The sequence below is a fragment of the Lonchura striata genome, chromosome 8 (genome assembly GCF_050655825.1).
Source record: "Lonchura striata isolate lonStrDom1 chromosome 8, ASM5065582v1, whole genome shotgun sequence".
In the NCBI taxonomy this organism is placed as follows: Eukaryota; Metazoa; Chordata; class Aves; order Passeriformes; family Estrildidae; genus Lonchura; species Lonchura striata.
In genome coordinates this window covers 31,575,186-31,587,447 of record NC_140710.1, presented here as the reverse complement: position 1 = coordinate 31,587,447, position 12,262 = coordinate 31,575,186, and the positions used below count along the sequence as shown (strand labels likewise).

Sequence of the window (12,262 nt, the reverse complement as noted above, 5' to 3'; positions counted from 1 at the left end):
ATCAATTTTTTGCTGCAGAAGAGAATTGTGTCATGGTACATTGGCAGCTTTTGAATGAGGGAGGGTAAGCACCCTGTGGGGTGAATGTGGGATCTGGATTTCTTTTAGGAGCAGGGTTAACAGGAGGACTAAACGTTGCTCTGCATCAGCTGCCAGGTTTGGCTGCTCAGAACATTGAAACCCAAAATGTTTTCATTGTGATCTTTTGCTACAAAGTGAGGGGAGGACATGTGCTTATCCCCTGGGAGCCATAAATTAGCCTTGGTGGTTTGGCATGTAGCATTTGCTCTGTTCACTCCAGTGATTTCAACTCTGTCCAGTTTTTCAGTGTCCTGCTCTGTTAATACTAGAATCTGTGCTCCCTTATCTATTAGAAATGTCATTAATAGTTGAGGAGGCCCACCTGGAATCAGAATGTATGGGCTATTATTATGGGTGCACTGATAGGATCCCACCTGCTGAATTTCAGTCCAGGCTGGCTTATGGCCACAGCACGTTTCAGACTGAATCAGATTAAATGGCATTGTTTTTCAGCTATGAGTTCCCACAACTCACCAGGGTTCAGTTGTCTCTTCCATTTCTATAATGCATCTGCCTTCATACTCAGGGGGATTTGAGGGAGACAAAGAACCATCATCTCCCAGTTTTCTGTCATTTGGGTCACCCCATATGTCTCCATCCTGTTCCTCAGGGAATATGATTAGTTCTCTAATCTGTATGATGTCAGGGGGATCAGGAGCTCACACAAGCATCATCTCTGCCTTTTCTTCCTTTTTTTTTCTCCTTCTCTTCCTCTAAATGTTTCTGCAGTTGCTTTTCCCTATTTTCAGCTGTGGCCAAGTACATTTTAAGTTGCTCCTTTTCTGATTTCAAAGCAGTATATTCTACATCTGCCATTTTTTAGGAGAGCGTGTGCTCTGATTTCCTTTTGTACACAAGATCAGCGAGCCTGCAATACTGCACCAACAATTACTTTATTGCTGTTTCTCCAGCATTTTTGGGCCCATTCTATTCCCTCTCAGGATGGTGCACACTTATGTTAAGCCAAGTAATAATAATATGCAGAAACTTAGCAAGGTGTCCCTGGCTTGGGACAAGGGAGAGAAGAGTAGCCTATTGATGGTATCCAAGGTATTTTTGGGTCTTCCTCCTAACCAGGTGAAATTTTTATCCTCCTTATGTATAGCCCAATCTTATCCCCCTCCTCCTATGTTATGTGACATGATCTAGGTGGAGAGTTGAGTAATAGTAATATATGTGGCAGCATGTATTTCATTAAGCTTATTTGCCTGTGCAGTGTTGTGTGTTTCATTATTTAAAGAATCCTTAATCATGAAAAAGTTACTTTTTTGGCCATGGTGTCCTTCAAAGTCCCAGTCACAGGGCTTTGTTCCACTCTGTGCAGTTTTTCAGAGCCAGGGCAGGATGATATTATCTCACAGGACCTCCTCCTTTGCCCAGCTCATCCTTTCTTCTGCCAACTATTTTCTCCATCTGCAAAGTTAACAGTGTAGGCTGTAGGTGGTAAGCCTTAGCCCTTGGCTCCTCAGTCATCACCCCGCAGCATCCCCAGAATTTGGGGTGTTGTACTGTCTCTGTGGGTATTCTGCCTCTGGGCATTGTGTCTCTGTGCATCAAGTATTTGGCTGTGATCCCTCCTTGCTTGTTGTGCCTCTGGGTATTGCCCTTCTGGGCATCAGGCCTTGCATATCATGTCACTGGTTAATGTGCCTTTTTGGGTATTTTGCCTCCAGGGATATCATGCTCCTGAGCACTCTGCTTTCTTAAGAGCTGTGTATCCTTGTGCATCTTGAATGTTGGATGTTTTGCCTCTGGGTGTCACACCCAGGGCACTGCTACTACTAGGGTGTCATGCCTCCAGAGGTCACACCCCCTGGATATTGCACCTCTTGATCTCCTCAGGCGTCAGGCTTCTGGATATTGAAATTTGGGTGCCTCTGGCTTTCACATTTCTGGGTAAGATGCCCTAAAGGTGCAATGCCTGCAGGTACAACACCTCTGGGTATCACACTGGTTATGGTGTCTGGCAGGGCACACAGCCATGCCTGACCAGTGCTGGTGTGTTTAAAGTCATCGTGCCTCAGTGTCCCTCCATGACAGGTTGTTGCTGCAGGGTGTGTGGCACCCTGTGCCTGCCTCTCCTGCTCCCTGCCAGGCTGGCAGTGCTGTGCCTTGCTTCAAGGTGCTGGTGTGGTGTGCAAGGCTGTGGGGACATGGTCCCAGAGCCCCTGCCATGACTGTGCCACAGGAACATGCTGGCCCTCCTTGGCTGTTAGGGCTCAGGCTCATGCATGTGGGCAGGGCACTGTGCCCACACTGATGCCGGGACAAGTGCCCACCTCCCTGGGACCCCACCAAAAACCTGTCAGGCTGAAATTAGAAAATAAATATTCTGATTTCTTTAAAAGGAGAAAAAAACCCAACAATACAGGGTTGGGTTTTTTATTTGTCATGTTTCTCTTTCTTTCTTTTAAATCATGAAATGACTCACACTTCTGAGCTGAAAATAAACCTGACTATGAGCTGGTGAGCCATGACAGCACGGAGGCACAGGGTGCCTCCAAGAGCAGCAAGGGCCAGCCGTGCCCCCAGATCCTCCCTGGGGCTGTGGGGGCCTGCTCTGGGGGCTCAGGTGGCCCTGACAGGGCTGCTAATGGAGCTGAAGTGCTGCTGAGGGGACGCTGCCATCTGCACAGCCCCCAGGGCCTCGTGTCTGTGCACTCAGAGCCTCTGCCCAGCGGCTGTGGGGACACACACGTGTGTCCCCACGTGTGCGCGGACACCAGTGGCAGCCCCGTCACCTCCCCGGTCCCTCCGGCACAGCGCGGGTGGCACGGGGGGCCCGGCCTGGACCCCCGGTGCTGTGCGTGACATGACCGTGTGCTGCTCCCCGCAGGGACCCCTGCAGCAGTGACACTGTGCCAGCCCTGCTCCCCGGAGCCAGACGCATGGCGGGTAAGGCACCCCAAGAGAGCTGGTACCCTGCATGCCCCGTTCCCCTGCTCTGCATCACCCTGGGATGGCCAAGGGCTTTCTGTGCCCCAGCGTCCCCTTGTCTCTCCTCTCCTCGGAGGCACGCGAGGTGTGGAGCGGCCACTTCGCTGGTCTGACTGCTGCTCGCCCTTGCTCCCTGCCAGCTTCCCAAGAAGGGCTATGGGGTGAAGGTGATGAGGATGCTGTGTCAGTCGAGCCGAGGGGATCCAGCGGCTCCCCGGGTGTCCAGCCCCAGCCTGGCCCCTTGGTGCAGACATGTCTCCTGCGGGATCTGGAGATGGGGCCCCTCGCCCACACACAGACCCTGCGGGACTTTGAGCAGGTGAGTCTGCGGGGACCCCGCATGGCACCGCCATGGCCCTCCTGGCACTGACGGGCGCTTGCAGGGCCCATGGCGGCTCCACAGGGTGTGGAGGGCAGCAGGGTGGCGGGTGTGGAGGGCAGCAGGGCAGTGGGGTGTGGAGGGCAGTAGGGTGGCGGGTGTGGAGGGCAGTAGGGTGGTGGGTGTGGAGGGCAGCAGGGGTAGTGGGTGTGGAGGGCAGTAGGGTGGTGGGTGTGGAGGGCAGCAGGGTAGTGGGTGTGGAGGGCAGCAGGGCAGTGGGGTGCGGAGGGCAGCAGGGTGGCGGGTGTGGAGGGCAGCAAGGCGGCGGGTGCGGAGGGCAGCAGGGCAGTGGGTGTGGAGGGCAGCAGGGTGGCGGGTGTGGAGGGCAGTAGGGTGGTGGGTGTGGAGGGCAGCAGGGCAGTGGGTGTGGAGGGTAGCAGGGCAGTGGAGGGCAGCAGGATGGCAGGTGCGGAGGGCAGCAGGGGTAGTGGGTTGTGGAGGGCAGCAGGGTGGTGGGTGTGGAGGGCAGCAGGGCGGTGGGTGTGGAGGGCAGCAGGGTGGCGGGTTTGAAGGGCAGCAGGGTAGCGGGTGTGGAGTGCAGCAGGGCAGTGGAGTGTGGAGGGCAGCAGGGTAGCGGGTGCGGAGGGCAGCAGGTGTGGAGGGCAGCAGGTGCGGAGGGCAGCAGGGCAGTGGGGTATGGAGGGCAGCAGGGTGGCGGGTGTGGAGGGCAGCAGGGCAGTGGGGTGTGGAGGGCAGCAGGGTGGCAGGTGTGGAGGGCAGCAGGGCGGCGGGTGCGGAGGGCAGCAGGGCAGTGGAGTGTGGAGGGCAGCAGGGTGGTGGGTTTGGAGGGCAGCAGGGTGGTGGGGTGTGGAGGGCAGCAGGGTGGCAGGTGCGGAGGGCAGCAGGGTGGCGGGTGCGGAGGGCAGCAGGGTGGCGGGGCAGGTGCTGGGGGCAGAGGGGCCGGGCCCGCCCGGCGCCACGCTCCCCACACCGCCCTCACGGCTGCGGCGCGTGGGGGCCTGCGGGGCTCGGGTTTCACCAGTCCGCTGTCCCCGCTCCAGCGATTCCTCAAATAGCTCTGGGAGGCGGAAAAAAAAGAGGGAAGGGAGAGCAGCAGCGGGGCCAGCGACGGGAGCTGCGGGCGGGCAGGGAGCCTAGGCTGTGTCCCGGCGGCGCCATGTGAAGGGTGCCGGGATGCCCGCCTCATGGAGCGCCGGCCATGGCTCACGGGTACCGCACGCTCTCGCAGCACCTCAATGACCTCAAAAAGGAGAATTTCAGCCTCAAGCTCCGCATCTACTTTCTGGAGGAGCGCGTCCAGCAGAAGGGCGAGGACAGCCGGGACGATGTCTACCGACGGGTGAGTGCCTGTAGGGGACGGGGCGAGGGGGGTTCCTCTCTTTTCTGGGAAGGAATAGGGTGAGCGGAGTGTACACGGGGGGCATGCTAGGGAGGGCTTTGGGCACTGGGCTTGGAGGAGCTGCTGTATGGGAGTTTGCCCCTCGTTTCCTTTGACAGGAGAGGGTTGGGGACAGCGTCCCCAGCCCAGCTGGGGAGTGCTGTCACCCATCCTGCCTGGGATGGGTGACATTGCAAGTTTGGGGGCACACAGATGGCGTGGGTACACCCCATCCCAGCGCCAGCGGGCTAAAATACCACCTGTGCCACTCACCGACAGGAGCACCCAAAGCCCTGCCATGGCATGGGGGTCCCCCACGCAACTTCTTCATTCCTGTGGGCAGTGGGGCTGGGGTGTCCAGGCAAGTGTGAGGGCATCCTACCCACCTCTTTCCTGCTCCATAGAACATTGAGCTGAAGGTGGAGGTGGAGAGCCTGAAGCGGGAGCTGCAGGAGAAGCAACAAGCCCTGGACAACACATGGTGAGTGCGGCTGGCCAAGCCCCTCACCCCAGGGCAGAAATGGTGCCCATGCCCCACCTGTGGTGGGTTTGTGGGCATGGACATGAGGGATGTCTGCCTGCACCCTGCCTGTAGCAGGCAGTAGAGGGGCCTGCAATGGGGCTGGAGGGGTTTGCAATGGGGCTGGGCACCCACAGGGCTCCTCTTACAGCCCAGGCGCCAGCCAGGAATAAAGGACAGCACCTGTTTGGTGGGGGAGGGCAGTGCTGTGCCCAGGGGCCATGGCATGGGTGTCTCACCGCGGGGCACCGATGGCAGGGGGCCAGTGGCACAGCAACTGGCGAGGCCTTGGTTTTGGGAGTGTGTGGATAGTGCTCTGGTGGGTCAGAGCCTAAACATGGCCGGGTGCTGCCAGAGGAGCAGTGTCCCCAGGGCAGAATGTGGGGGGAGCCAGGTTAAGGGCACCTGGAGTGGTACAGATCACCCAGCCCAGCTGGTTTGGGATGGAGGCTTTCACAAAGGCTGTGCTATGCCACACCATGTCATGCTGCACACTGCCAAGCTATGCCGTGCTGTGCCATGCTGTGCCATGGGAGATGCCATGCCGTAGCAGGCCGTGGCACACCGTGCTGTGCCATGCTGTGCCATGGGAGATGCCATGCATAGCAGGCCGTGACACACCATGCTGTGCCCGGCAGGGTGGCTGCGGAGAACCAGACAAGCCGCAGCCAGGCCGCACTCCGGCAGCAGTATGAGGAGCGACAGCGGGAGTCGGAGCACGTCTACGAGCTCCTGGAGAACAAGATCCAGCTCCTGCAGGAGGTGAGCCTCAAGGGATGGTGGGCACGGGGGAGGAGCCAGGGGCTGCTGCCTGGGGTCTCACCCTGCTGCCGTGCAGGAGGCCAGGCTGGCACGGACTGAGGCCGAGCAGGCCACGGCACTGGCCCGAGCTGAGGCAGAGAGATGCCGGGAGCTGACAGGGAAGCTGAAGGAAGCGGCAAGGACAAAGCAGGAGGACAGCAGTGACAATGGCTGTGGCTCCATGGCGCAGAGGTGGGTGTCCCTGACATATCTCCTCTATGCTGCCAGCCTGTGTGCTGTGCCAGTTCCTGGGGACCACCAAGGGGCTCGTGATGTGCGTGATTGAGGGGCTGAGCATATCTGGTGGGATGCAGGGATCACCCCAGTGTGGGAGAGCTGGGCTGTGGGGAAGGGAGAGTAGTCCTGAGGTTGCTCTGCTCTGCCCCAGAGATTGATCTCTGTCCCCAGTGTCATCCCATGGCCATCCCAGTCCTGAGCATCGCATGCCCTTTGTCACTTTCAGGAGGATTGAAGAGCTGACCCAAGAGCTGGCCGCCAGCAACCAGCTCGTGGAAATGCTGTCAGCAGAGAAGCGTGACCTGCAGCAGTGCCTGGAGGCGTCTCCGGTCATGGAGGGGCAGGTAAGTGGGCAAGGCTGGGGGGACCCCAAGGAGGAGCACAGCCATCCAGGGCCTGACTGGTTGTTGTCACCCCTGTCCCCTTCTGGGGCTGTGGCCAGGGCTGTGCAGTGTTCAGCCTGGCAGGGTTGGGTGATTGCCAGGAGCCGGGAGGAGCTGCGAGGCTCAGAGGACATGGTGTGAGCTGTCAGGGGACAGGCCACCAGCCTGCGCAGTCTTTCTGAGGGTGTTGGTGCCGCTTGCTCCTGTCTGCCATTTAAATCCCAAGTCTTAAAATACTCCTGGCAGCCTGGCATGGTGCCAGGCAGGATTTCGGGGCTGTGAGAGATCAGAGCGGCATGTTCCTGGCAGCTGCACAGCTCTGGCCACGCTGGATGTTGGTGGCACGGCGCTGTCCCCAGCAGCCAGGGGCTGTCAGTGCGTGAGCTGCCTGTGCCATGCTCCTGCAGGGACCCTGCTGTTTGCCCAGCCGGTGGCATGGGCTGTTGCTGGTGACACTGTGCTGCAGGGACTTGCCCGCCCACACTGCCTGCTGGGGCTAGGCACGGGGGGCATGGGGGCCTGGTGTTGGGACAGGCACTGGGATGAGGATCCAGCACTGGAACAAGATCCGGCACTGGGACAGGTGCCACACTGGGACGGGGATGCGGCACAGGCACTATGGTGGTGCCTGGCACTGGGACAGGCACTGGCATTGGAACGGGGACGTGGCACAGGCACTGGGGTAGAGACGTGGCACTGGGACAGGCACTTGCGTTGGAGCCAAGCACGTGTGTGTGTGTGTGTCCTGGCACTGAGACTTGATCCCTGCGCTGTCGCGATCGATCACTGTCGTTGTCTGTGTCGCGACCCCCGGTGCCGCCCGTGTGCCCGGGCGTGGCGCGAGCCGCCACTGCGCATGCGTAAACGGGCGTGGCAACTACATATCCCGGCAGGCGTTGCGGGCCATGCGCGTGCGCGGGAGGCTGGGCTTGGCCGCCATCTTGAAATCTGAGCCAGAAGCCGGGCGCCGCCGTGGCAGGAGCATCCTCGGCTCGGGCGGTGGGGCCGGGCCGGGGCGGGACGGGCTGGGGCAGCCCGCAGTGAGGGGCAGCCCCGGGTTCGGGGGTTGAGGAGAGAGGGGCAGCATCGGGGGCTCGAGCTGTGAGGAGAGGGAGCAGCATCGGAGGGGCGGGGGGGCCAGCCTGGACAAGGGGGCAGCCCAGGTGTGTCTGTGAAGATGTGAAGGAGGTGGCGCAGGGTGGGATCTTTCTGTTGCATCAAGAGTCCCGGCGTGTCACCGCCCTAAAAAGAGGGGATTGGTGCGGTGAGACGTGCCGCCAGGCTCAGGGATTGAGGGAGATGTGCTGACCTCGGGAAGGTCTCCTGAGTAGGAGTAGGTTTGGGTGCCGGGAGGGAGGGAGGATGAAGGATAACTGCCGGATCTGCGGCCGGGAGCTGTGCGGCAACCAGCGGCGATGGATCTTTCACACGGCAGCCAAGCTGAATCTCCAGGTGCTGCTCTCCCACGTCCTGGGCAGGGAGCTGTGCCGGGACGGCAGGTCCGAGTTCGCCTGCAGCAAGTGTGCCTTCATGCTGGACCGCATCTACAGGTTCGACACGGTCATCGCCCGCATCGAGGCCCTCTCCATCGAGCGCCTGCAGAAGCTGCTGCTGGAGAAGGACCGTCTCAAGTTCTGCATCGCAAGCATGTACCGCAGGAACAACGACGACTCCAGCACAGAGGACAGGGCTGGGGAGGGAACGGTGGACCTTTCCAACCTGCCTGATGCACGGTACGCTGCCCTCCTCCAGGAGGACTTCGCTTACTCTGGATTTGAATATTGGATGGATCAGGAAGAGCATGGCCTGGAGCCGCACAGCTGCCACGGCTCTGAGGGGGCAGGGAGCCGCCCGCGGCGCTGCCGGGGCTGCGCTGCCCTGCGTGTGGCCGACGCAGACTATGAAGCCATCTGCAAAGTGCCCCGAAAGGTGGCCAGGAGCATCTCCTGTGGGCTGTCCAGCCGCTGGTCAGCCAGCATGGGCAACGAGGAGTCGTCTGTGTGTGATGTGGCCGAGTCCACCAGCTCCAGGGTGGCTGTGGATGGGGACAGCATGGAGGAAGGCACACCTGCATCCTCTCTCGAATCTCTGGACACCACCGTGGAGGCCAGCCCTCCGCAGCAGAAGGATGAAGATGCAGATAAGGGGGTGAAAGGGAACGGGAAATGTGACGATTTGTCGGATGATCGCATGACCCCGAGCTCTTCACTGAGTGGGAACAGGCTGGAGCTGGCCCTCAATTTGATCAAGACTTTAGACTACAAACCCCTTCAGAGCCCCCGAGGCAGCCGACTACCTATTCCTGTGAAGTCCAGCTTGCCACCTCCCAAGCTCTGCCGCGACTTGGCAGATGGCAGTGCTTCTGCTGGCTTAGCATGTGCTAGTTCTGCCTTCCTCAATGCAGACAGAAAATCATTTTCCAGAGCTCCTTTGGGCCTTCCCCTGGAAATTTCTGAGCTGCAGGAGCTGTGGGATGACCTCTGTGAGGATTATATGCCGCTGCGGGTACAGGTAGAGGTCACAGTGCCGCCCTTCCATTGAGCATTGTCCTCGTGGTCCAGGGCTGAGCCCACTGGGGATTCTTCTGTGCTGAGATAATGCAGACAGCCACGTGTGGCTGATCGGGGGCTAAGAATAGGCAACTCGGTCCTTTTTAGGTGTGCTGCCTCTCTCCTCAGTCATTCTCTTGTCTCCTGTTTCCTCCCGGTGTGGTGTTCTGGGAAATGAACCTTCCCCGCCCCCCCCATCAGCCCTCCCTGGCAATGCAGCCTGCTAGGTGTGTCTAAGCTCTTTGTCATTTTCCTACTGAGAAAACACCAGTTTCACTTCATCTTTAGGCTTAAAGTCGGTGTGGCTTTTATCCACAACTAAAGGGAGTATTTTAAGCTTCTGGGCATGTGTTTTCCAGCAGATGTATTTTCTTTGTGCCTGAGTAATGTTTGGGAGTGTGGGGAATGCCTGCTTCTAGCCCTGCCTCTGCAGGTCGGGCAGAGCCACCCAGGAATCTGTGGCGTGTGCCCTGAGGAAAAGGTGTTTTCCTTGCAGGTGGATTTGTGCCAGAGGATGACTTTAGGGTTGGTATTCAAGATAATTGGTTTATTTTCTGATCCTTTGAAAAGATCTATCAATTAGTGGCAGGTGTTGCTGAGAGGGGATGAAAGCTCCTGCTTTTGGGATGCTGTTATCTCTCTTGATAGCAGTCCTAGCTCCAGGTTGCCTCTTCTTTGCTTGCTTTAATGAAATGTTCTTTAGTATGCAGTCAAAAAGCCGAACTCCTATTTTCTTTACTACTTCCAGTAATGAATAGAAGGCTTCAGTCAGGTTCAATTCTGGAATATCCGTGTCAGCCTAATTGCATTCCGGTTAGCAGCCTTAACGCTGCCTAATGCTGTAGGTAGCCCGGGGGATTAGGAAAATGCTCGTTTATTACTATGGCAACTGTGCAGTGCTGAATTGCTCTTGCTCTTTAGCTGCCGGCTTGCTGACCATCTGCTCAGGCGTTTCCCGGAGCTGTGTGCTTTTTTCCTAAAAGCCTGCTCGAGAAACGATGCTAGGGAAAAACGCAGGAAAACTAGTTTTCATCTTGGAGCACAAAGGCATGGCGCTGGCAGCCGGCAACTGAGGATGTAAACCAGGGCATCGTGTCGTTTGCTGATGGTTCTCACTGCTAGGCGTGTGTTTGCAGGATAAGAATGGGCTTTCTCTGAGCAGCGTGGCATGTTTGCAGGTTGGCTTTGTGTCACACATGACCATCCTCTTCTAGGAACTGTATTTTGAGGAGTTTCTCCATCCTCTCCCATCCGACCGGCCCTGCCAGGAATTTATCCTGCAGGATATTTTACTGCTGGTTTCTTGCCGTGACAGCAGCAACTCTTCAGCGCAGGGTCTGGCTGAAGGGGGAAGGGCTTAATCCCTTCGGGTGGCTTTAAGAGCAAAAGTGGCAAGGCAGATGCAGCTAGTAGACTGAATAGTTCTTGCACAAATGATTTTTCTTTCGTTTTGTAAAAGCAACACCCTTCCTGTAAGTCAGGTGCTGCTGCTGTCCAGTGATTCCTGTGCATAAATGTGAAAGGAATATCTAGAACATACCGGACCGAAGTTCTCTTAAAGCTTTTGCAGTTCTTTATATTTATGGAGCATTCTGGTGTCAGGACATGTGACCTTGTAGGTACTGCCTTCCTGGGGGTTTTCTTGAACCAACAATTCCTCCCCTTCCCCACCACAGCCCCAGGGAGGTGGCACCAAACGGAGCCTTTGTGAGACACTCCCGCAGCTGCCTGCGGTGCCCTCCTGACAGCCGGGCTCTTTCTCACTGTGCTGGGCAGTCTGAGCTTGGCAGGCTCTGAGAGTGTCATGAGAATTGTTTTTAAAGAAGTGTTCTGTTTGGGTCAGTGTGTGATGGGGCTGCTGCTGCTGTGCTGAGGAGAGATTGGCAGTAAAATGCTGATGTTGGAGAAGTCGACATGGCTTCAGGGAGGCAGCTTGGGCTTTGGAACTTTGGACTCTGGAGCTGGCTCTGCATTCCCCTCCCTGCTCTCAGCTCTTTCCGGGTTTTCTGCCTTTTTTCTTTTCCTTTTTATTTTTTTTAATGTGAAAATTGAGGAAATATATTTTCCCTTCCCCCCCCCTCTGTTTTAATCAAAATAGCTTATTTCAAAATAGCTGCTGTGACAGAATCCAGCAGCTCTCCCTGTCTCATCCATAGCCTCCTGGCAGAGAAAATTTGTAATCACCATGGCTGGAAGTTTTCACTGAAATCCTAACAAAACATCAGTGTAAAGGGAGATGTTATTTCTGTCTGTGAGAGGCAGTGCTCTCACAACTGAGGGAGCTCCCCCGTGCTGCATGAATTCCCCACAGACAGCGTTTCTGTGGCCACTGAGGATGAGGATTCATTAGCCTGACAGGGCTAATTGGAACTGACTGTTCTGGCTGTGCTGCAGTGCCTGGAGCTGGTGCCTGTGTGTGTGTGTGTGCAGCAAAATTGTAAGGAGGGATGACAAGGGATTAGTGTTGTGCTCAGCCAGCCGGCTCTGGCAGGCCACGTGTCACAAAGTAGGCTGTTTACATTCCCAATAAATGGGTATGTGTCATGAAAAAAATCTCAGCTGTGGCACTGAATTTGCTCCTGTTTTGAGGAGCTGCAAGGAATTGTACACAGTGTGGGTGCTGGAACACGGGAAGTGGTGAAGGAGAGCCCAGAAAATCATAAGTGGAGGGGTTCAGAGCAGGATTACTGCTAGGTCATGGCAGGAGGGGCGCTGGTGGGAAGGATTTAAGGTTGTAAGCTTGACAAAGACACAGAAGCTCAGCAGAACATGGGAACCATTTCAGTGTGGGTTTGGAAGCTTTTTTAAAATGCCAGCAAGGCACATGGGAAGGAGAGCAGGTTTCAGGGATATGACTTGGGTGTAGGGAAAAGATCCATCATTATCCCACAGACAGTGGTTAGAGCTAAACAAGCTGCTGGGCTTGTGGTGAGGCAGTGGGGAGAGACACGGAGCCCAGTCAGAGCCTTGGGGCACCAGGGCACTTGTGGCAGATAAGGCAGAGAGCTGCCAGGTGCCAGCCTGGTGAAGGGAGAC

At 57.1% G+C, this 12,262-nt stretch overlaps 1 protein-coding gene across 14 annotated transcripts in view; it reads left to right on the top strand.

Moving 5' to 3' along the window:
- The window catches only part of PDE4DIP (phosphodiesterase 4D interacting protein), a 36,226-nt gene that overhangs the window by 3,639 nt on the left and 20,325 nt on the right, over positions 1–12,262 (top strand). For 9 of the 14 annotated variants that reach the window (XM_085586861.1, XM_085586869.1, XM_085586867.1 and 6 more), the window contains exon 1: positions 7,889–9,188. In XM_085586861.1, the coding sequence (XP_085442987.1) occupies positions 8,040–9,188 (1,149 nt within the window). In that variant the 5' untranslated portion in view covers positions 7,889–8,039. Of the gene's footprint in view, positions 1–2,917; positions 2,977–3,158; positions 3,338–4,343; positions 4,698–5,140; positions 5,218–5,894; positions 6,019–6,094; positions 6,250–6,520; positions 6,639–7,888; positions 9,189–12,262 lie in introns of those variants that run through there. The other 5 variants (XM_085586868.1, XM_085586866.1, XM_085586872.1 and 2 more) reach the window with 2 other exon arrangements.